Source organism: Catharus ustulatus, chromosome 7 (genome assembly GCF_009819885.2).
Source record: "Catharus ustulatus isolate bCatUst1 chromosome 7, bCatUst1.pri.v2, whole genome shotgun sequence".
NCBI lineage: Eukaryota > Metazoa > Chordata > Aves > Passeriformes > Turdidae > Catharus > Catharus ustulatus.
The window spans coordinates 16,031,281-16,057,071 of record NC_046227.1 but is presented as its reverse complement, the minus strand read 5'-3'; the positions used below and the strand labels follow the sequence as shown (position 1 = coordinate 16,057,071).

At 40.6% G+C, this 25,791-nt stretch overlaps 1 protein-coding gene across 2 annotated transcripts; it reads right to left on the bottom strand.

The window, feature by feature from the left end:
- Positions 1–548: 548 nt before the first annotated feature.
- On the bottom strand, positions 549–23,712 carry NFE2L2 (nuclear factor, erythroid 2 like 2). 2 transcript variants are annotated; one of them, XM_033065333.1, is made up of 5 exons: positions 23,649–23,712; positions 5,589–5,858; positions 5,337–5,432; positions 4,816–4,995; positions 549–2,935 (listed from the first exon to the last, which is right to left on the bottom strand). In XM_033065333.1, the coding sequence occupies exons 1-5, from the start codon at positions 23,676–23,678 to the stop codon at positions 1,733–1,735; spliced, it is 1,779 nt and encodes a 592-aa protein (XP_032921224.1). In that variant the 5' UTR covers positions 23,679–23,712; the 3' UTR covers positions 549–1,732. The 2 variants fall into 2 exon arrangements, with proteins under 2 accessions (XP_032921224.1, XP_032921225.1); XM_033065334.1 differs by lacking the exon at positions 23,649–23,712 and adding an exon at positions 23,287–23,426.
- Positions 23,713–25,791: the final 2,079 nt, after the last annotated feature.

Sequence of the window (25,791 nt, the reverse complement as noted above, 5' to 3'; positions counted from 1 at the left end):
AAATGCAGGGTTTTTTGGTTTTGCACTTTTATTTTGGTAATGGAAGAAGTATCTTTGTATTATGTTTTAGACAAATGGATGGTGCAAATGCAGTAGTCCCTGCAAAGGCTGTAAGGATGCTGCTTGCCTTTGGCTTTCACATTGGTGAACAAATTAAGGAAGAAATGGGAGTGCAGGGCAGGAGTTTACTGAGATGTCTAACAGCCAGTCTGTAATTCAAAGTATTTATATTGCAGCTGCAGAGAATTTTTTCTGACAGTCAGTGATAGTGTAGTTCATGACAAGAGGAACCGGGAGCTTTTTAGGTGTTCTGTGCTTTACCATCAGCCCCTGCCTGTGTTTGAGGTACTGTGTATCAGTGTCAGAAGACTGGCCAGGGCCAGGGCTGGGTGTGCTTTTTCCTTGATGCCTATGCTCTGAAATTGCCATCTTCAAATATGACTTAGGGCTCATTCTTTAAGTGGCAGCAGGGTCTTGCATTCCCCCAGTGTCCACCCATGCTATGGACCATCAGTGTCAAGAAAAAAAATCACATCAGATCAAGCATGTGTTGTAGAACTTTCACTGGGATGAAGGTAGTTTTTAATGTTCAGATCAACAAGTCTTACAAATTATGCATTTTCTGTATTGAAACAATCCAAAATGATGATCAAGTGCAATGAGTTCCTTTGAGTAGTAAACAAAACAATGCTATTTATTTGCCAATTTTTAATTCTTTTATAAATCATAATTTAAACTCCACAAAGCTTTTTAATTCACTGAGCAGAGATTCCAAACAGGGCAGGTGGCTGGCTGCTAGTGTGCAGTTTTCCATAAGCACCAGAATAACAGCAGGGACACAGGATGCTCGTTGGTTGAAGTCGGAGGCACAGCAGTGTATTTCTAGGAGAATTGCACAAAAGCCTAGAGAAATTTTAGCTGGAAAAAGGCATAATGCTGATAATGCTTTAACAGATTTCAAATACCTTTGAAGAAAAGATCTCATGAGTTTACAGAGTGTGCAAAAAGGAAAACAAAAATGTGAGCTTAGCCTAGACTTGAAACTTTGTGTTACATGGTCTTTCCAAAGGTTATTAAAATGAAGCTGAATGAAGCATTAGTAATGCTGACAATGCTGTGGTTTAGTATTATGCTACAGGAAGACTTAGCCTTGAAAACTAGCAAGGATTCCTCTTCTTTAGGGAAATAAATGTGTATGAAGTAGAGTTTAAAAAGTTTAATGAGCTGATAAAGCAAAATCAAAAACTACATTAATATATTAAATATAAAGGAAGTATAAATGTGTAAGAAAAATGGGGAATACTATTGCATATTTATAAAAAAATATCAGAAGCCATCCTGGTTGTCTTGCAAGAAATTATATTTAGAAGGCTAAAATCATTTTTATTCATATAATTCCAATAAATCTATTAATATAACAATAGATAGGAACAGTATATAAATATGGCATATTTAAATATTTACATAGATGTGGAAACTAGTCAAAGTGGTGCTATAAGAAGGAAGTATCTGTTATAAAGTCAGATTAAAAATTTTGTATATGTCCATCTGCATTATGTGATTAATTTTCAACTTGCATCTTCCATAAACTAATTAACAACTTGAAAATTATCTTTGCATAGACTTACTTGACAAATATTACTGAATTCTGCATTCCACCTCACAGTAAAAACTATCATGATAATGATACAAAAATAGTAACTCAGAGAACAGGAGCCAGCTGCACTGCCCTTCAAAGTTTAGTCCCTGACTTCCTGCTCTTAGGAACAAGAAAGACATTGCCATCTCTCGTTTGCTGCAGTGAATATTCACTAGGAGAGTAAGGCTTTCCATCTTCATCACGTAGCATGCTGAAGACCTCAAGGTACAAGCTGGTGAATTGCTTTTTTATTTCATGAAGGCTCCTGTCATGCTCTCCTTTTTCCTTAAGCAATTTCTCTTTCTCATCTTTTAGGTTACTCAAATCATGCTCCAGTTCTACTATATTTTCCAGTTTTCTTTTACGGCAATTTTGAGCAGCCACTTTGTTCTTGCCTCTCCTGCGTATATCTCGAATAAGTGTAAGCTGGGCTTCATTGAACTGCTCCTTAGACATCATTTCACTGAAGTCCGCAACAGGGAGATTGATGATTTTTTCAACAGGAAAAGGGATCTGCAGAGCTCTTGCTCTTTGCTCATCTCTTGTGAGATGAGCTTCAAGGCGGCCTGGAGGTTTATCTTTTGTGAAGGGAGCTTTGGGCTGGCTGGGAGCAGGAGGGGGTTCTTTCTTTGGTGTGGCTGTGCACGGCAAACTTGGTGTTTGAGTGCTTGGCCCTAAGGAAGAAAACACTTGATCCTGGAGGTGCAAAGAGTACACACCAGCACTGCTCTGCAGCAGACTCCCAGGAGCACTATCCATGTCTTCCATTTCAGAATCGCTGCAACCCAAAGTCTTATCTGCATAGGCAGATGATTCCACAGAGTGTTCCGGCGATGCAACGCTGGAACTTGCATTCAGTGAAATACCAGAGTCAGAATCGGTATATTCTGCTCTGGTCCCTGAGCCATTAAAAGCTTTACACAGTGCAAAGTCAGAAAGATCAATAGGTTCACTTAGAATCTCTGCCAGGGATTGACTGATTGTGTTCGTTGCTGCTGCATCACCGTTCACCTTTGTATCAATAAACGTGGTGTAAAAATCCTCACAGAAATCAGGGTTTGAAGGGGATGTGTCATTTAAAGAGTTCACACTCAGCTGGCTGGTGTCTTCTGGTGGCAAAATGCCAGAGAAGGGGCCCTCCATACCATCCAGGAAATCTGGACTGCAGTTACCATCTTTTTTCAGCATGGGTAATGAGCTGCAGTAATTGTAGCTGTTGTGCATCTCTGCTGGCTTGGTTTCAGGGCCCGTGATTGTGCTCATCTCAGCCAGGTTATCATTTTCAGTGTTCAGGCCCTAGGTGGGGAAGGCAAGGGAGAAGTTGAGCAACACATCTCCAATTGAGAAAACCCTTTTCTACAACCCAAAAGCATTAAACAGCTATCAACATGGACATAAAGGGGTTTTAAACACCATTGTAGTCTAGATGACAGCAGCCCTGTGCTGTGAAGAGGCAATCGAGGAAGGTGACAGAGACCAAAGCAAGAGCACAACACAACTTGTTCTGGACAAAGCTGTTTAGAGGAAGAGAGCAGAGCCTCTTGGGCTCAGAGCAAGATCCTGAAGACACCCCTTCCAATGTGTTGTGGAAACTGCACGGAGCCCTCCTGTTCTGGTAATTGCTAGTGGGGATCCTGGAGCTACCAGGTCTGAACTTCTCATGAGCACCACTGCTAGGAATGGCATGAGTACAGAAATGTAGAATTCCTGAGTAAGATTTCATGAGTATGTACACCAAACAATTACTTCTAGCACTATTACTTTCATGTCACAGCTCCTCAAAACCAAGATTCTTCTAGGATTTACTGAATGATGGCGCTGTTCAGCACAGAGCAGTGTAATTCTTGGTGAAGTAAGAACAGTGCCAACATGGAGCCTGGCAAACACCAGTGTGAGCATCAGACTGCTCCACTGATGGGCTTTCACTGGCTACAACACCACCTTTCCAATGGGGTGGCAGTTAGGCTTAACTGAAGCTGAAATAGGCAGGCCTGCTGTCCCCAGGAATTACTTAGCTAGAGGTTGTTCATAGCTTAAGCTAAGATTTTCAATGTGAGTGCTCTATTTTTCCATTTCTCTAAGAGTAACTTGTAAAAGGCAGTGCCCTCATTTTAATTATCTTTTTTTTTCCAGAAAATTATTCAATTACTATTCAGAATTACTGAAACAGATTATTTTGGTTTGGTTTCTTAATGCATTTTCACCATCACTGCTGCCTCTTCACAGCCAATTGCCCTTGTTACTTATGGGGGGCCTTTAGGCCTAACACAGTAATCGAGTTAGAAAACTAGAAGAATATAAAAAATATAAAAAGACAAAGGCAAAAGGGGAAGTGGCAGGAAAAATTCAGCTCCTGCACATTTTTACTTTAGTATTTTGAAATATGATTCAGATTTATGAGCACTCCACCAAGCAATCATCTCTTGTATTAATAGCATAAAGTAGAGCAGCAGCATGCTGGAAAGCATGATGACATTCTACAGTAATATATTTAAAAATAAATTTATGCAATTTTATAGTAAAATATAAGGAAAATAAAAATATAAACATCCCTACATTTTCTCTGTATTAGCGAAGTGATTCTTTTGTTCCTTTGAAATATTCAGCCCATGTACTTTACACAAGTTGTTCTTACTGAATATATACGAGCAGCATTCATATAAATACACCTGACTCTTTTGTGTACCTAAATATATATTCTAGTATCAGTTTTAAAAAACCTTTTCCTTAGACAAAAGTTGAATGCAGAAGTAATCATATTTACACACTCAGATACTGCCAAAAAGCTCCCCAGCATTTACAATAACACTTGTGAAAACAATTCCTGTAGTGGATCCATGACTCAGAAGTGTCCATTTCTGAGCACCTGAATTTTAACAATGATCACACTGTATCAAGTTGCACACAGAGGCAAACCTGCTAAACGTGAGAAGTTCTGACTGAAAAGTGTTTCATTAAGGCTTATCCTAAAACAACTTATTGAATTCTTTCTACATATTTTTCAAGAGATTCTATTTGAAAAACATTAAAGCTTATATTGAGTTTTAAGCACTCTACAGGTGTAGAAACCAAGTCATAATCACCATCTGTTCAGATGCTATTGTACTGCCTTCTCCAAAATACTACAGTCCTTCAAAAACATCATGCTTTGTTTCTCAGGAGCTTATCATACTAACCTGTAACTCTGCAAGGGACAGTAATTCCTCCCAAACTTGATCTATGTTCTGCATGTTCTCTGCATCAGTGGGTTGTACTAGATCAGAGGATTCAGGTGGCTGAGTTTGATCAGAGGAAACAAAGGCTGGGTTGCTATTGACCTGAGCAGGAACCAGTGACTGAAATGCAGCTGAAGAAGCCTAAAGGGTTTGAACAAAAAATTTAAAAGATTTTAATGAAGTAATGATAACTAAAAAACTTATTCAAAAAACCAGATGTGCATTTTCCAAAGGAAAAACCTAGTTTTTGGAGTTCTACTATTTCTGCAGAACAAACAGGTATTTCTTAAAGAAAAGCCTTTTTTTTAAATAGAATGAAATAATATAAAAATAGGCTCAAGCCTACTCACTGCTTTATGCCAGCTGGAGTGAGCTTGAGGAGAAAACTCAGATCACAAATTAGTCTTATGCCTAGTCAGAGAAGACATGAGACTGACCCAAGGGAAGACCACCCATGAAACCACTGAACTGTGAATTTTTACCTCATGCCCATCTATAAAAGGGAATGCTTCTGCCAAGAGCTGCATGCAGTCATCAAAGGACAAGGCCTCTGCTTCTGGTTTTGAAGGCTCTGTGGTCTAAATAGGAGAGTTATGAAAAAAGGTTACTGCATCTTTGAGTAACGAAGATCTTCCATTACAGCAACACATGCAAATTCATTTTAGGCAGCCACTGTATTATGCCTTCCTGTGAATGGCAACAGGGTTGCACACACTCAAAGCACTGGAGTTTACCTGTGAGAAAACAACGGCTGGCTCAGTGTTTTCTGACTGAGTGCCCTGAGCCGGCTGCACAGGAACAAATTCACCTGTCTCTTCGTCTAACTCCAGCTGAGCCAACAAGGCTTCCTCCTGCTCTTTTTGGAGCTGCTCTTGTCTTTCCTTTTCAAGTTTCTTCTGTTTCTCGAGTTCATACTCCTTCTGTCGCTGACTAGAATCAAAAACTTCACGTCTTGCCCCAAGGTCTATATCTTGCCTCCAAAGGATGTCGATCAAGTTCATGTCCTGCAACAGAAATGCTTTTTTTAAGCAAGTTCCTCCCCAGCAGAATTGGTTTAGGACAACAGCAAAGCTTTTAATCTCTGTGTCAAATGAGAAGAGTCATGTAACTGAAGTTTATTCTCTTAATCCTTCAAAATATGGCTCTATATGACCTTTCTGAAGTGTGTGATCTGGTGATCCCTGTGTGTGATCCCACACACTGGCTCACAGAAACCAAGAATTAATTACAATTGGTAAGGAAATACAGGAACTAGCCAGAGGATAAATATATTCTTCTTTTCCAACTTGTCTCATAGAAAACATAAAGATACAGAATGGATTTGTCACAAATAAAGTAATTTTTAGGAGAAAAGAGAGAAATTGCAAAGTTTGACCTGTAAATTTTTTTTTCACACATTCTTGCAAAACTGCAAAAGCTGACTAAAAATGTGATGGAGGCTTCCTGAAATAACTATAATAGCCATACTGCAAAATGTATTTTGTAATATTAATCTTAAATATGGTATTCATCTTAAAGATCAGCAGAACAGGGCTTCAGAGCTGGAAGAGAATCTGGTTTCAAAGACACCAAGCAACATCACTAGCACTAAAGACAATTATTAAGACTATTAATAAAAAATTGTAATTTAAAGTTTAGTCTGTGTTGATGTTCTAAATGTGGCTGGTTTGGAGCAGCTGAATATAAACAGTGGTTGCAGGGTCTCAAATACTGTTAATGATTTGGCCCCTGGTTTATCACAGAGTCCAAATGGAATTTTGCTATTTAGGAAAAAGCAATTGCTTAATACTATTTGCTTCTGCTACAATTACTTTTCATTTATTGCATCAGGGTTTTTTGCTGGGGAGGGAAGGGCAAGGGGGTTAGTGGATTCTTTTGTTTTAGTTTTTTCTTGTTCAAATAGTCAATATTTTTAGGGCTGAAGTTCAGAGTATTTTCTTCTATGAAGAAAACCCAACACTCAAAATGTATCAATTCGTGTGCCTGCTGATACAGAATTTTAATACTTGCTAGCCACATTTTTCAGGTGGGTACATGCCAACCATTTAGCAGGTGCCTGGAAGTTTTTGATTTTACATCATGTTTCATTACGCTTAAAATTACCCTTTAGAGGCAGCATGTAAAAATAATGTTCAGTGTTGGGCATCCTCATCAGATTAACACACTACAAGTAATACACCAAACACTGCATTTCATTTAAACAGAACCTTCCTGATTCACCAGCAGCTCTACACCCAAGATTGGATTTCTTGCCATCACATCAAATTCAAACATTCCCTTCTCTCTGAAGGTTATTTGCAAACAGAGAAGCAAAGCAACCTGAATGCCAGCTCATGCTCCCATTCAAAATGATCACGTCTGTACAACAGCTATGGAAAAAGCTTTAGGCCCAGTCCACATCTGAACAAAACAATTCAGTGTCCTCATTCCATGTGGCATGAATGACATCTACTAATAACTAAAAAAATGTATTTTTACTAAAATTGGGTAATTACATAAAATATCTTTGTCTAACACAATGCAGGCACTTCCAAATCTAAAATTTAATATACCTTGCTGGGAGAGACCAAATGCAGCTTTAATGGCCAGCAATGAAGAAGCTGAAATTATTACACTGGTTGCCCAAGACAATGTTTGGTCTTTCCAGATTGGCAGGGTAAAACGAACTAATTAAGTTCTGCAGTAATTTGAGATACTGCAATATGGTATAGCTTCATTAAGGGCCAGTAGTTTACCAGCTGCTCAGTGTCTCCTTCTGCAGCAGATCCAAAAGTGTTTCCTAGTCTTTGAGCATTTGCAATATGTTCTGGATAAAACTGCAGGATCTGGATTTTAGGGCTCACTTTTGAATTATTCATTTAAAAAACACCATTAAAAAACGTGACTAAAAAGATTATTTTTGTGCATGTGTGCTTATAATGCACACAAATATCTGAACTGGTGCTCAGTTTCATGTTAAATAAGGAAAACAAAAGTTTTTCTTTCTGTAGCTAGAGCTACAGAAGACAGAACACATTTTCCTTAAGAAAAAAAAAAAATCCATGTAGCCTTAGTACAGAAACTTAAGACCCAGCTATTACATCTTTCAGCCATTCTAACGGCAATATTCATTACCAAAGCAAGTAGCTTTGGGCACTGCCTCCTTTGTGGGATGAGATGTCTCCAAAGACACCAGCTGACCAAAGAAAATGCTGTGGCCGCACAGCCCTGCCTCTTTGTGTGTGCAGCAGTCAGTTCAGGATTCTTTTCTGAATGAATACATTATCAAGATTGTCAGGATCTTGAGCTGTTGTTTGACAAATATAACAGCACTGATTGGCTCCTGCCACCATTTTTCAAGGGACCATATTTAGGTCAGTGTCTTATCTCCGGCCAAGAGCTGAGCTTTCCCAAAGAGTCACACTCTACCTTTATTGGGAGCACTTTTAAATTTAATTTAGTTGTGCTAGTGACACTTAAAACCAAAAGGATGGGTTGTTCTGTTTTTGTTACCATCATGTAACTGGAAAAGAGCCCTTTTATTTTCAGTTTGAAAAGTTGTACATAAATACAGCAATATTAGTCTTAACTTTGAATAACAATTCAACTAATTACTCTTAACGTAAATGGGCTACATTGAGGGAGTGTTCTTCTGGTCCATATGCTGATATGTAGTATCTAACAGCACACTGATTTAAATATTAACCTGCCACTTAACACTTATCTATAATTTCAGCCAATGCTTTTAGTAATACTTCCCTTTTCAAGAAAAAGAAGTATTCTGGTCATTAGTCCAAAGCCTCAGGTCAAAGTTAAGGGAGTCAACATTGACCAGTGATTCACCGAGGAATGAATCACAACCACAAGCACGAGGTAATGGCAAAGAACTCTTAAAAAAAAACCTTGTAGCCTAAAGCAAACATTTTGCAATTTTGTTCCTTTAGCCTCCCCACAGTCTTCCTCTTCATTTCTCGGCCTTGTCGAACACCAGCACACACATACACAGAGGTACCCATACAGGCAGGCACTCTACTTTAGCTTCATCACTGAAGCAGTTTTCCCCTTCTACTGTGACAGTATCTCAGAAGTCAGTGAATACTCCATGCCTGGAGTGTTAAAACTAAAGCTATTAAAGGTGTGCTCCTCTCCTGTGCAAGAGCGACCTGCTGGTTTTTAGATGCCTCAACACGATGTGGAGCACAGCCTGAACTGAACACGTGCACCCAGAGTCCTGTGAAAGATGCATCTGACCCAGAGCTGGCTGCTGCCCTTCAGAGCCAGGCTGACCACTTCCCTGAATATCCAACACATTTACTGCAAAGGCACAGCCTCATGTGACAGCCTCCACAAGAACCCACTTGTTCTTTCCTCCGTTGTGCAACTCCTTGGATTGCATCAGAGGAAATGATGGGTTTGGCAGAGCCTGGAGGCTGTGCAGAAAGAGCCCAGCCTGTGCCCAGGAGGGATTGCAGCCATGGTGCTTCCCCCTCGCCCGGAGCTCAGCTCCTTCCCTCTGAGCACCAACACCAGGGCCAGGGGCAAGCATGTTAGGGGATTTAACAGTGCATTGATGTCATCCAACAGTTTTAACTTCAGAGAAAATGCTATGAGTTTAAGATTTTTGCAAGCAGACAAACAGTGATATGATTTTGGTTTGATTTTCTTCCCAGTTTTGAAGACAGAGAAACAACTTCTTTCAATAGAAGACATCTTTGCTTTCCCATGATCCACGTAAGCAGGAGGGGCCTTGTACTGATGGTTTGATTTTTCTGTTCATTTAGTGATATGCTCTTCCAACCACATTGATAGCTTAGTTTGGACATATAAAGGCACTTTTAATAAGATAAACATAAATGTTAAACAATTCACATTAAGCCACCATCTGGCCCCCAATGGAAATTTTCATGTTTTAGATTTACATATCAGCATTTGCCATCTGGGCAGAGTCTGTTATACATTTTATGAGAAAATCTCCGACTACATTGTAAAGTTTGACAATTAACTCTTATTGCTCCTAAGCAAACATTTGCAGAAGGGTGAACAAAGGAAAGAGACCCTGTTTTCATGTTACTTTTATAGACTGACTTCCTTACTTTAAACAAAATGCTAATCTTCTGTTTCATCCCTGTCTGGTTTATCTGGCTGGTTTTGGTGGTGTTTGGAATATAAGCCATTTACAGGTAGCCTTGCTAGAATGGAAACATCCAGCAGCTCAAGTGTCAGCAGAGAAACAATCTCAGCACCTTCAACCCATTGTAACTTATTCCCTGGAAACAGAGCATGTTGTGAGGTTTGTGCATTTACTTTGAAAGCCATGCCTTTTGCACCATAAATTGAGATAACACAAGCAGAATCAAGAATTTGTTTTCCTTTCCCATGATCTATTAGCACCTAACCCCACAAAGACAGACGATTTCACATGCCAGCATGAGGCAATAGAAGAGCAACAGAATCAATGGCTATTGCATCCAGCAGGGAGCTCAGGCCAGCACCACATGAGGAGCAGGAAAGCATTCCTACAGCTTACTCACAGAAGGAGACACAGCAAAGTATCCCTCAATTCTAATCTGTTTTCCAGAAAGTGAAGGGAATGAAGAAAACAGCACCTTACATTTCTGCTTTAATTTAAAAAAAACTGTGTTGGAAGTGAGACAGGCTCAAGGACCTGAGATCCTTCAAGGCAAGAATGAAAAGGAGGCCATCAAGTAATAAGGCAAGTACAAGAGGAGCTGGAAGCATCTTACCACTCAAAAAAAGTACAGTGGAAGAAACAGCTGAAGGTTTTCATTTCATTATCCTCTGGAGGAACTGATTTTGCTCAAGAATTATTTATAAATAATTTAATGTTTTCAGATCTCTGGCATCTCCATAAGTTTGGTTTTCTAAATCTTTTTCAAGGTAAGTTAGTTAATTACAGCTTACAATTACAGAACAAAATTCTGGACACATAAGCCTTAGGCTTAAGAGAAGGCCCAAAAAGCAGATAAAGTTAGACCAATCTAACTTTTTAAAAATAATTGAGAAGAATGGGGAAAAGGGGATGACAGAAGTGACTTACACTGGTGAGCAAAGGGGTACAACAGCAATTTCAGACGTCTGAATTCAGGGTTTGGAAGTGTGACAGAACAGACAGCTGTCAAACAAAGCCACATGACAGCAACTTGTGATTTGTGAATATACAAGGTCAAACCCCTGACTGCCCTGCAGAGCTGTCTGCAGTCCTGTATTTTTCACCAAGACTAAGAAATCTGGGAGGAAACCAGGAGCTTGGAAGGATGCAACGGGATTTCTCTTTTTTGTCTTTCATACCCGTACCACCTAACACTGGTGTGACTGTGCTGACACTAAACCAGTATGTTTTGACATTACACCAGCCTGTTTCTCTTTCTTTATGCCCCTTTGCTCTTCCTCGTCCTAAAGTCTTTGGATGCTTGAGCCACAAAACACTCTTAAAGCCCTGGCAGGCTAACTTACCTAGGAAAGGACTCAAAAAGGATTGAAAAGCCCTAGCTTTAAAGAAGTGATATTGCAAAAGAATTTTCACTCCCTGTCTGTATAAATAAACCTGTTAAATGCTGTCCATGCTGAGCATGCATCTTGAGACATTCTTCTGCCCCAACAGAGCCAGGTAAGATCAGTTCCTGAAATGTTAAGTCTATGTACGCAAATTTCTATTTTCTCCTAACACACATCACATGTATCTCCCACTGTATTACAGCAAGCTCTCTTAACAAATGTCAAGTTGTCAGGATCTACACTTATAAATTAGATTAGTTGAAAAATTCCTTGGCTGGGTTGTTCAGCACTCTTAAGCAAGCTTCACTAAAAGCCTTATCTAAGGGCATTACTCTGACAAAGACTGGGAGAGGTTCTGCCTGGCTGGAAGTACAATTCTGGATAGTACTCCCCCATTCTCCCAACCCTCACTCCAGGAACAACTCCTCTGAGAGGTGGATTATTTATGCATTTTACCTGAAATGTCATCTTCCAGGAATGGTATCAACAAAGGCTAAGTCTGTAAGTTATGTACAGGTCTCACGATGGTTTTCTTGAACATATCCCATGGCAAGCAAGCTTTCCAAACTGCCAGGGAAAAAATATACCTCATATATACCTCGTATAAAACACACACTGTATAGTGAAAAGACAAGCCTGAAGAACATTAAATGACCAAGAATGTAAGTACAATAAAAAACAGCTGTCGAAGGCTACTTATCGTCATTAATGTACTAACTTTATTTCAATTCCAAAACCTGCAAAATCCTAGTGCTAACAGCAAAGCAAGACCAAAGCAGGTAAAGAAAAACACCTTCATAAGAAACACAGCAAAGATGAGGAAAAGGAAGAACACAGAACAGTTTGTTTCTTCAGTCTGGCAAGTCTTCTCTTCTTCTGCAAAATCAATCAATCAATCCCCACCTCCCTGACACTCTTTTAAACACTGAACATGTGCAAGTGCCTCACAGCACTCCCAGCCTGGGGCACAGCAGCAGAAGCAACACTCTCCTCTCTGGCTCCATCTCATCATCCATATTCAGAAATATGAGTCTGTGTCCTTTTCCCAGCACATCTGGGCTGCTTTGAGGTGACCATTTATGGTACAACAGATCAGGGGATTCTTGCTCAGTGCTGCAGATGTTTCTGCAGAAGACTGTTTCATGATCTATCTCAGACACTCCAGAAGCAGCTGTGCTTTTCTAAATTGTTTAATCACTGCATATTTTATATGCTAGGTTTAAAATAGTATGAATTTAATATAGAGTGTTGGTTTCCAGGGGCTGAATGGGGTCTGGGCTGATCCCACTGCAATATACTTAAACAAAAAAAACCAAAACAGCAACAACAACAACAAAACAAACAAGAAAAAACAAATACCAAAATAAAACCCAAACAAACAAAAAATAAATTCCAAATCCATTCTCTCATCTGCATGGATTACAGAAAGCAAAATCTTAAGTGTAACATGGGTACATATTTTCTTTGTCCAGTACCTGATTTTTCTGAAGTTATCCTCTAGTATTGATAGACTAGATCCATCATGCATTGTAGCTGCTCCAAATTCCTTTATTTCTGCCTTAGTCATAAGACAGATTAAAGTCTAACTTGGTGAACTGATGACACTGAATTTTTCTTGAATAAACTGAATTATGCTCATATTTACAAGTGCTACCATGGCTGCTCAGAACAAGCTAAAATGGTTGTCATCCCACTTCTTCAAACTTAGTCCTAAAACTCTTGCCATCCCAGAGTGCTTTCTGAAGCATCTGTATCTAAAGCAATAAGCCATACATGTTTTCAAAGCTTTGCTGTTTAAGTTAAATTGGTTCTGTTTTTCCCTTTTCAGTCTTAATTATATCATGTTAATAAAATTTTCACTTTTCCAAAGTATATTTGGCCAGTAGTGTTGCAGTCCCTTACTCCAATTCTGAATCCCTCTTTCAGCTTAACAGAGTTATCAACTTGCTATGTCTTTATCTTGCATCAGCAACATTACAAAATTAAGTCAATAGGCACAAAAAGTTAATATGTATTCAAGTTACAATCTATTACACAACTTGCACAATGAACTTGGGAGACTGGAAAAATACGGGATTGTTTCCATTGCAGTGGGTTAGTCTATTTGTTTTTGCTTGATACATCAACAGAATTCTACTGTGCAGCCCCAACAAGTGAAGTGAGCGATTCTGCTGTGGCTTTCTAGCTGTTGTCTAATCACCATGTACTGCACCACATAACTCAATTTTGAAAGGTATTCAAACAGCAGCCATCTCAGATAGACCAGCTCTTTCTGAAATGAAATATGGCTTTAATGGCTTTATTTGTGTTTGGGTTTTTTTTTTTCTTCCCAAGTTAAAACAGCATTATAATCAAACAGGCATTTATTGAATTTTGTCATTTATACAGCAGCAAAAGGAACCCCCTATATGTAAACAAATAATATAAGAAAAATACTGCTGATCTTTTAATCACAGAAATACAAAAGCCTTTGCGTCCCACTTCACTTTCTATATTGAACCCACAGTATTTGAAAAACAGTTACCTGTTAAATTATTATCTTCAAGCTATTCTGCTGTACCCAGCCAAAAATGTACTCTGCAGACATTGCCATAGGATACTCACTAGTTTATACACAAGAGGATTTGTTTATAATAGTGGCTCAGTCATCTGGGAAACATGATCCAGTCAAATTATAGCACATTATTTTGTCCAATCAAACAAATCAGGAAGCAAAAGAACACAAGAACAGAAAAAAGCACCTAAAAACTGCAAACAACATTAAGTTGTATAAGTTGTATTAAGTTCTTGGGTTATAAAATAGTTAGCCACTATTTTGATTTCACACCTTTTGGAAAAGCATGTTTCAAACCAAACATGAAAACTGTATGTTTGCTTGAGAGTCTACATTGCACCACACTGGCATCTTAGTTTAAAATCCCCATTTCCAGTTGCTGTTTTGCTGATGGCTGGTCAAGTTACAGGGTTAGCACCTGTGGGTCATTACAGCTGCACCAAACCTGGATGCACACACTGCATGCTCTGACACCACGGGAGGCACGTCTTGTCAACTTTCACCTCACTCACCTCACAAGCAACTTACTCTTTTGGTGTTGTTTGTGGACCAAACTGCAGTGGCAAGCAACTGGAGTACCTGGGTGAGTTAGAAAGCAATGAGGTTCAGCCAGTGTCCTGCCAGCACATACCCAGCAACCCTCTTTCTGAAACACGACAGCTACTGTGGCTGCATCAAGGAAATTCCATACAAACACCTCATCAGCCAAGAGTTCTATCTTAAGACTAAAAGTTTAAGAATAGGGTTATACTGCAGGAACAGTGTTTGCTCCAGATGTGCTCCCATCTGGCAGAGTACATAGGTACACAGTTCCCACAGCAGTCTGTGGGGCACAGGCGTTAAATACCATCCTGAGTCAGTCCCACAATTAATATGCCCTTTTCACAAACATAATCCATCTAGACACTGCTGGGAATTCAGTCAGTGCGCAGCTCTCACTGAACAAGCAGGGGCAGGGGTTCAACCTCTGAGTGTTCAAACTAATACACTTTCTATTTAGTTTCTGCAAGGGGAAAAGAAACCAAACCCAGAAAAGAGGCCAAAAATACATTGCTATTCAACTGCTCACCACTGGGCAGCACAGAATTATAACAGATTTGAGAAAGGGATACCCAGAGTATCCAAAAGAGTAATTAATGGTTAAATGGTGCCGTGAACTTAATTTGACACCGTGAACAGCCTTCACTAGTGACATACTTCAGTCAATAATAATACCATTCAACAGTGCACCGCTGACCAAGAACACTCCGCCAAAATTTACACAAGGCGTCACAGAAATCATTATTCAATTTGCATGAAAGGAGTTCATATAGCCTTTCCCTTTTCTCTAGCCACACCAAGATACATGAGTTATCCTTCCATAGAATGAAGCAAGGGTAGATTTTACTCATTTTCTTAAGCACTTGTAGTCCACACATTTATCTACACAACGCAAGAAAAGCTAGAAATCATCAGGCCCCACAAACGCTTCAGGAATCTCTTTCACATGAAGGTCCTGCAAAGTTAAACAACTAAATCAGAAACATCAATAAGGGTCAACAAGTCAGGCATCTACATGTCCACAATGCCCCATTTCTGTCCACAATGACAGGTTTTGCTTAAAAAACATAAACCCACTGAGGAAGTGAACAATAACTAGGTAGAAAACTAAAGCTTTGTCTGTGTGGGGCATTTCAGTCCTCACTTTTCAATCTAGAAATTCTGAAAGCAAACTCATCTTCCAAGGCATAAACCAGAGCAGGTAAAAGGTTTTATACCTCTTGCCAAAGTAATGCTCAATATCTTCAAAAGAGCAACAAAACTGCAAAGCTCAACCATCAGTAACTGTTCTTCCATCCAAATCAAGAGCCTCCACCACCCACTACTTTCCTTGGACCTTCTTCCATGTCTGTCCCCTTGGAGTATACAGTAGACTCATAGCCCATTTTAACAAAAACTCTCATCCCAAGTTTCATTTTGAATTTAAAATACTTCTATGGGTCTGACCATAGTGACACTATTTCAGGATAATCTGAAGCACTCCACTAACAGTTTTATTATTAAAGTGGCTTCCATTCTTCACTTTGACAACAAAAAGAAACTTTGAGAAATGAAAAATGTCTAGAGATGTATGCACTAGCTGTCAGCTGAGCAAAGACTCCCAAGAGTGGTCAGTGCAGACTAGACTCCTGAAGTGGTCAATGATACAGGATTACAAATCAAGCCAGAAAACATTCCGTGGCACTACAACATTTCACTGAGTCACAACAATTTATACTAGTAAAAGAATTAACCTGGTAACATTATAGTTCAAATACTAAAACTAAAATAGAAAGCACAGTATCAGGAGTCACTGTGCGGTAATTCTCTAATTCTACAACCTGTTATAGCTGTTACAAAGCTATAAGGCACATTAATATGATGTGCATTTCCATAGCCAAATAATGAAATTTAAATAATTTGGAAGACCAGCTGTCAGAAATCATGATTTAATTCACATATAAATTCTGGTTTTCATATTATGATATTTTACTAGCACCATTTTTTAAACTGACTTACTTCTATTTTCATCCTTTGGCATCTTAAATCCTACTTGTTTCAAAAGTTTACTCAGGTTTGATTTATTTTACAAACACCAGTGTGACAGTCTTCCAGAAATTCCTCAGCTGTCATAGATCTGCTCAAGACCCATCTACAACAGAAACAAAGCCAAGAATATAATTCTGTGTCCTAAAACAGAAAACATGTCCATGCATCTCATGTCAAGTGTATTATCTGCACTGGTGCAGACATATCAGTGACTCCTGCTGTGATAGTGGTGAAGCCAAGCATTAGTGTCACCAACTGGGGTGGAATACCCACACTAACAGGTCTTGGATGACCTCTGCTGCTCAGTCTCCATGATCTCCTTCCAGCCATAAAGCATCTGAAAATCTTCTGAGCTGAGCTTCACCAGCCTTCAGAGCCACCCACTCATCCCTGCCATCCCCGCTTGTCCATTGTTCTGCTACCCAGCCGATTGTGGAACACGTCACCTGGTCACATAACTGCACACAATCCAACGGGAAATACCCTGATTTAGAACAAAATTCAGTCTTCTTACCCAACAGCATGTAACTCAAGCAGTGAGTTCCTGAAGGCAGAAAGAAGAAATGATGACGAGCCCCCGTGCAGGCAGCCAGCTGCAGAGCAGACATTCCAACTGGCCCTCTTACATGGGAACAAGCAGCATTCCCAGTGCCAGACCTGCACCAACCACGTGCTGCCTGGGAATTCTGAATGGGGATCTCCCAATGGGGAGCCCAAGTGGCACACAAATTTTTCCACTCTAATCATAGCAATAAGTAGGAAGATACTTATTTTACCACAAGATTTCACACAAACAAAAACCCCCATGATCTTTTTATCATAGCTCTTTACAGTAAAATGATGGTGATGACCTGAGTAGGAAGCAAATCAAAGTCACAGCAACTTTTCACACAACTCAGCTGTTGAAAAGTCACTGCTTTAACATTTTCTAGGTATTAATTTTCCAACATAGCAAATAGACACACCCTTAATCATAAACCAAACCTCCTCTTACAGGCACGCTATCAACCAAGCTCCTCCTGAGTCAATTTCCCAAGTATGCAAACTCGGTTTCGCAAGCTGTCTCCAGGAGTGAAATTTTTGTTATACTTACAAGAGACAGCATGTAAAATCAATACAGCAAACAGCAATAAAACTTTGAAACTGCAAGACAGAAGTGGAAACATGGAGTTGGTATCTCTACATTTCATAGCCATACTTCCTTAAAAGGTTTTAAAGAGATGGTTTCAAACTGATCTTACATAACTTTGTTGCTGCAACTTCAATCTTAAAGGAACTTTCTTTCCCTTTCTCTTCTCTTTTTTAACTAGATTGCTAATAATAATACTTCAGAAGTTAGGCTAAAAGTCTAACTGCAAGACGTGTACAAAGTTAAGTGGTTTCAACTCCCTCAGTACTGCAACAGCATGCACACGAACAGACGTACCTTATGAAATGGTTCAGTTCACATTTAAAGACAGAAAACATTAATAGGCATTTACAGTACCTCCCAAATAACTTTGCTAAACAAACACTGTTTTGTATTACTCCTCCCCAGTATAAAACTGCAGCTAATCAGGCCCAAATCAGAAATCTGAACTGACATAATAAAAAACTTCAACTGCATCTGTAGTGCATAAATTGCAGCCACCTAAGTATTATTTCTAAGCTATACCCATTCTACTAGACCTGTACCAATTAGTACTTGTGCTAGGGTTTAATAATATACTATTGAGCAGCAATTATACTCTGCTGGTAGGACAATGCTAACTTAACTTTGATTTATTAACACTCTTATTATCTCCTAATAGCTTTCCAAGATCTCCAGAAAAACATGTCAAAACATCTAACTATTTTAAAGTGAATTTTAAAGTGAATATTAACATATAAATTAAGAGGCAAATACAAAGCAAATGTATTGACACATAACATTGAAAAATCAATCTGCCACTTTAAGAAAACACAGAAAATATTCCACCAAGAATTCAAAATAGCAGAAGACAGAAAAAAGAAGATACTTAATAAGATAAAGACAAATACTCCTCTCCAAAGTAGTCAAATAATTAAACACTTTTATCTGTACTAGATGTTGTTACAGACTGCTTGGTTACCCAAATTAATATTTAATTTAAATGTATAGTGCCAAATAATTACCTAATTTAAATGTATTGTTCTAAGAGACTGCTGCCATTTGAAATGGCCACTGTTGGCATACATGTGCCAAAGTTAAACTAAAGTAATATTACAACAAGAAAACATAATGGGGACAATATTTATTTATTTCCTTATTTTAAAGAATAGTAAAAAAATTAAGAAATATGTATGTAGAAATCACAGAAACACAAACATTGGTATCACTGATTTTTTCACTACTGTGCTGCACAGAGCAGTAACACTGTTCTTTAACTTCAGAAAAACTTCAGTGCCATAAGATAATTGAATTCTTGCTACTGCCAATTAATACGTGACTGCCACAAGCTTTGCTTTTTCCACACAGAAAGCAGTTACTGGGTAGGAAAGCTATAAGCACACAATGCCTATCTTTAATTGAATGCATTTGCCAGTGTCTGTTCCAGATAAGCCTTCCATGTTTCCAGCAGTTTTATCCACCACAGATAGCACTGCCAGCTTCAGTTCTTACCGCTGGTTTAATTGTTTACCTTAATGAAGCAGATATGCCATAAAAGAATTGCAGTTGAGCAACCCTGAGGGGCATTGTGGTTCACTGTATATCAGCCATCCTTGGATAACACAAATTCAAAGTCATGACTTCCAGCTCCTCCTCCATGACTTCTCATTGGTCATACTGGGAGACTTGCAGAGGTACAAATGAAGTGTTTTCAAAGGCAATTAAATCAGTTTATTGCTGAAAAAGGACTAAGCAGACCAATGTGTCATATTCTTTCCCCTTCACCTAAAGCAGCATTCTGTGGCACAAAGTCTAGTTTTGTTATAATATACTAGGTCAGAAAACTGAACAGACTTCAAAACCCTTTCAAGTTTTCTAGGAATGTGCTGCATTAAAATAATAGGTTACTTAGGGTTGGAATGAGATGGAGGCCAAAGCAAACTTTAACCAGGTGATTAACCTGGAGATTTTGCAGGACTTCTTGCTGGCTGCAACTCAATCAGCAGGGGATTAATATTTAATTCATGCCAATGGGTTACTGCCTGAACTTGTACTGCACTTGGCCTCAGCCAAGACAATCATTGGAAATATATCACACTTGCACAAATTGGCCTAAATGTAGTGAATGGTTTAGTGATTTTAAAGCGTATCTTTATAATTGCAAAGAGAAAAAAAGGAAAGAAGCAGTGCTCAAGATACAAAAATCAACCTAATTTCTTCTTCACAATGAATCACACACCCAGTGTTACAGGTATGGGTACACGTGGCATCACTTACTGGCATCTCATTTGGACTTTCTGTACTTTCTCCCTCAAGTTCACCCTTTTCTGAGCTTGCAATTGACTATTTTCATTCTCCTTATAAAGTCTACTGCATTCCAAAAACTTTCAGTGACAAACTCCATCAGCTTTTGTTGTTTTGAGTTTTATTAGTTCTACTGAAGGAACAAATAAAACAAAATTTTACAACTGTGTATGAAAAACTCTAGTAAGGAATAGTATGAATTATTTTTACTGAGCACAAATACTTCAGTTGGGTCCTTCCACTTCTAGTGTTCCTCAACATCACCTCACAAAGCCCAGCATACTCCACAAAGGTATCTGACATTTTTTAAACAAAATAAGTATGTTCAAGATGCCATTGCTACATTCATTTCAGTCAGGATCACGGAAGTAGCAGTAACTATCAAACAGGTATTTTTCTGTTTGGGAAATTTAAGAGGTAAAGAAAGCAAAAGAACTCAAAATTATATTCAGGTGCAACAATAAATACAATAACCATTTTCAACCATTTCCTTGTCTTTCAGGGTTATACATAACCTACAGCATTATTATTCAGGATGAATACTATAACATCTCTTTTTTTCAATTAAAAAAGAATAAAGTGAGAGACAGCTAAAATTTATTATTGCCCATGAACATTAGTGGGAAGTGAACACAAACCTTCCTAACTGCCCACACAGTCCTACAAAAACATCTCAGCTTTTTTAAAGCACACAAGAACATCCAGCTGCCTTCTGCTTACAATGAATGTTCTTTTTTCCAGTTTGGCCTCTTTCAAACATTTCCCAATAAATTTTCAAAGCCAATCTCTGCCAACTTTGAGTGATAAAATTAATTTCTTCAAGGCAGATAGTCAGGTTTTCTGAGACAATGAACTCGCACTTCCCACAAGTTCTTGGCACATTTTAAAGACATGCTACAGAACAGGGTTCATATGATAGATATTTACTACACTAATAACAATATCCAATGAGCTGCTCTCCTGAATGGATTGACAAGATCAGCTCCTGCTAGGCTACATTCATTTCAGCCAAACATGCTACACTGCATTATATCTAACATGGGCTTAACTGAAAAATATTCTTTTGTGAGTTTTGAAGGAAAGAAAGCCCTGCCAATACAGCTCAATATCAAGGTGAGCACAGAACTACTAGGAATATCAAAATAAACACATTTTTACTTAAGGAAGTGCTTGTGATACTCTTTCGTCTACTTCCTCCAAACTTGTCCTCCATTTTAGCAGATATCAATATATTCAGAAATGTGGGCATTTCTTAATTTTATTCACAGATACATGAATATATATATCTACAGATATATTGATCAAATATTGCTATTCAATAAGGTTATTAAATCTCATTATCAAAAACATTTAAAAAAAAGAAAAACAACAGTAACCAAAAAAGCAAAGACTTGCTGCCAGCCCTGAGTGGGGTACTTGTTTGACTTTCCCACAGAATCTACCCTCGTGTGGAAATGAGAGGCTATTAGGGAATAAAAATAAACCCACTCACTTGACAATTTAATGCAGCAGGTCAAGAAAAAGAAAAGTATGTGTAATTCCTCATCAAAGCCCTCTATACTGAAGAGATTATATGAATTGAGCTGGAGACTCTTCAGGACAGCTCTCTAGGTAGAAAAACCCTAACAGATACACTTGCATGCACACTCAATTATTTGTCTACTTGGTTTTGTTAGTTGTTGATATTAGTCTTACTTCCAATCTAGTGCAACCCACAGCTTCATTACTTGTGTTGGAAAGGGAATTCTTTTTGCCCTCTTGTTGTGAGGATCAAAATTTAATAACTAAGTGGTTCATTGATCTTTTATACAAGGTTACAGGAAACTGTTTCAATAAAATCACATTTACTGAAGAGAAAAGCTACTAAGTCCTGCCCTCTCAAGCGTGATTTGAAACATCCAGACCACTTGTTCCACTGTAATCCTTTTTTTGGATGGTTTGAGGTCCACGTAGGTAATGTTCCATTTCACCTCTGTGCACAAAGGTGCATCCTTTTTCCAGGCAGAGAGGTACAACAAGGGAATGCTTTTTACAGGAATATTGCAGGCAACAGCTCTGCTAACTCCCCAGAAGTATGTAGCTGAAAGTGAAGGTTTTGCATTCTGGTTAAGAAGTTTGATCAACCCCTACACACTCACCTTTACTGCTATAACTATTGCTACTACGCACATAGACACTAAGAACATCCTTCCCATCTGCTGGCTTGCCAAATCTGAGGGGCTAAATGCAGATTGTGTTCCCCCTTGTTCATTCTGAGTGAACATTTTATGGTATGTGAATTTTACATTTAATGAAAACATTTAGGACTTTATGTCAAAGATGATGATAAGTTGCTATCTACAAAACACACTGCCTTTTCAGGCTAAGTCTGCAGGAGAAGAAATCAGCAGCTGCCGAGCTCAGATAGGAAAAGTGCAACAGGTGGCTTAGTAGAGAGGGTTTGACAAAGCAGGCAGAGTAACAAAAGCGAGGTTTCTGGAAGGAAGTCACAAGGGATTGGGGAAGAAGGTAAAAATCACTTAACAAGGAATTGGTCTGTTAAGAGTACCTCAGGAATGAGACCAAAAGTGGCTGGATAATACAGACAAAACCAAATTCACAGGGTGGTTACGTAGCACAGGCCAAGACAGTGATTTCTGCTGCAGTATTTGCCAACAAACCAAGGAGGCAAGGTGGAGGTCATGGCTGTGCTACCCAGGGCTAGAAAAACAGATGGGCCAAGCAGTGTTATGAACAGCCCAAGACTCGAAAGGACTATCCAACAAACAGAAGAAGGTACATCCCACACTGCTGAAGTGATAGCACCTGTAGGAAGTACCCACTTATATATCCTAAAGCATAGACAATGTTAGAAGAAATTCTACTGCACAGCATATATTGTAGCAACACACACCAAAAGAGCATCAGAACACTTGAGTCTTAATTTTGCCGTATGAAAAGAATTAAAGCAGCTCCAGAACAAGTTTTAAGTATTACTTCCTTAAACCTAGCATTTGGTTGACAAGGATACGCTTCTATTCAAACGCCCAAGAAAAGCACAATTATATAAATTTATAATGGAGTTCAGTTATGTTTTCAGTTATTCAGGCAGCTCTTGTGCAACTAGTTCGCAACACAACAGTACTGAAGTTCCCCAGGCTTCGAGAGAAGAGGCTCACAGCACATGAGCACAAACCACAAACCCCTCGGAGCCCGCCGGACACCGGCCCTGGCAGGGGCCAGCGCGGCTCCGCTCGGTGCCGAGGCGCTGCCGGGGCTTTCCAGCAGCGGAGGGGCCGGGGCAGCCCGGCCCGGGCTCCGCGGGCCGCCTGTGCCAGGCTGATCCGGAGCCGCCCCGGGACAGCGAGTGGTTGTGCAAGAGCCCAGGAGCGGGCCCGGGCAGCGGCAAGCGGCGGTAACTCACCCGAGTGCGAAGCCGTAGCGCTCGGGCCCGCCGGGGACAGCGACTCCAGGCTGCACCCGGCTCCGGCAGCCCCTCCGGAGCCGGCGCCTCCCCAGCCGCTCCCTCGGGGGTAGCTCCGGCCCCTCGCCCTGCCCGGCCCTCCCCGCGCTCCCGAGGCTGCGGGCGGCGGCTGCGGGCGGCGGCTGCGGGCGGCCCTCGCTGACCCCGGCCCGGCCCGGCCCCCGGCAGCGCGGCCCCGCCCCTACCGTGACTCAGCACGTTCCGGGGGGCGGGCCGGCGCCACGTGCTCCGCGGGCTCGTGACGGCCGCCCCGCCCCTCGCCCTCACGGCCGGGCCTGCCCGGGCCGCGGCTCCGCTCTCACCTGCGCGGCGGGGGCCGCCTCGATCTCCATGGCGCGGGGCCGCCTCGGCGATGGCCGGCACGGCGCGGCGGCGGCGGCGGCTGCCCCGGCACCGCCCGCCGCTTCTCTCAGCGCTGTTTGGGGACGGGGCCGCGGCGGGACGGCGGCCGCCCCCGCGCTCCGCCCCGGCCCGGCCGCGCAGCCACTCAGCGCCCTCCGGACCTGCGGAGGCGGCGGCTTTCCCGGCAGCGGCGGCGGCCGAGCCGCGCACCTCGGCCGCGCTGCCCGCGGCCCAGCGCCCCCGGGCAGCCCCTGCGCCGGTTGTCGGTGAGCGGAGGAGCGGCCCTGCTCCGGGCGAGGCCGGTGAGTTCGGCGCTGGAGCAGGGAGCAACCCGGCGGGCAGCGCGGAGGGACGGCAGAGCTCCGGGAACAGCCCCGTGTGCTCCGGCTGCCGGGCAGGGCATCCCGAGAGAGCCATCAAACCAGCCGAACCAGACATCGGGACATTCGGGGTTGGCACGCACAGAGTGTTTGGAATTGGTCGCTCCGGGCGAGGTCCCCTCGGAGCGGCTTACTAGTCCTGATACCATTTTATCAACCTTTCCCGGCTATTTAATATGCAACACACATTAAGACAACACACCAGAGCGCCCACACATCTACTCTTCAGGAGTAACAAAGCATGTGCCAGAGCGTGCCTAAAAGGGGAAATGCCTTAGAGCAGACAGGACACAGGCTGGCATCCTTACATGTGTCAGAGATACCAAATTATTGCAGTGTCTTATCTTAAAGCACCTGTCGCTACATGCTAAATTACATTGCTCAGACAGCAAGCTGAACTCCCCTTGAAATTCAAACAGTTAATCAATTCAGTGCACCGAATACCACTTTGAAAAGTCTGCTGCCGTTGTGTTTGTAGCCTGGCTGACAGTGTATGACACCATGTACCTTTCAGATGATCCTTTGGTCTCCCCCTGACCCTGTTTCTGAGGTACTTTCAATGACTAATTGAACCGAATAGTGTGGAATTAGGACACTCTTACTAAACCTGATAAATCTCCCTATATTCCTTTGCGGGTGTTTTCTTTGCTTTGTAGCCAGAGCACTGCGCTGAGTTTCTCTCAGACCCTGCTTTGGGTATGCACAGCTGCTGGGCTGTTGGTGCCCAGAGTTAGGGCAAAGATCTCATTTTCAGGTTTGCCCTTCAAGGTACAAGGCTGTGACTTTACAACTTAAAAAACAGCACAAGTATATACATTTGATACGTCTCTAATAATTTAAAAGTTCTTTGCACCTTCATGTTGTAGCTGTGTGTCTACTCAAAGATATCACTTACTGTAATTATGTCAAATTGATATATCCCTTGGAAGGAAGAAGAACCTGTAATTTCAGTAGATTTTTAATATGCATATTTGATAACCAACCAAGATGCTGTGGAAGCACTTCCCTTACAATGAAAGTTTAGTTAAAGCATGTCCATGGAGCCACTAAACACGCTGTGGAGGTCTAAGCAGGAGATGTGCTGAATGAATTAGGTATATTGAAGCAGCTCTTACAATGCTATGGCTTTGGTTCCATGGAGGTAGAATGCAAGGTGACAATGAATCATTTGTAATGGAAAACAAACAGCAAAATTTAAAGTATATTCCTCCATATTATTTTTGTAGTACCACTTTATTCTGAGGTCTGAAAGTGAACCCAAATGAATCCAACCAGAAGGATTCGTGTTGAAGATTCTGGAGAAACTGAAGCAGGCTGTTGCAAGTTTAAAAACCTTTAGAATGCAGTTGCTGCCAGATCCTTGCAAATTATGTTTTCATTAACTACCAGCTTTTGACTTTGTCAGTATTATAAAAGAAGCAGTAAGCAGACCAGGTTAGCACAAAAGGAGTAATACACAATGTCAGTTCATTAAAAAATGCTGTGAAGCTATAAAAGTGTCTTTTCTGCATTCTTTATTTAATAGAAAACGAAACAAAAGAAAGTATGAATCTTAGGCATTGGCATAGGTTGTATCATAGTGGAGAAATAGAATGCAGAGCCAAGCAGCTTGCTTGGAGCCTGGGTTAAAGAAAAAATGGCAAGAACACTTTCTGGTCAGGCAGATAAAAGAGCATTGACTATATATTTCATTTGCGTTCCTTACTTAATTTCTTTTCTCCTT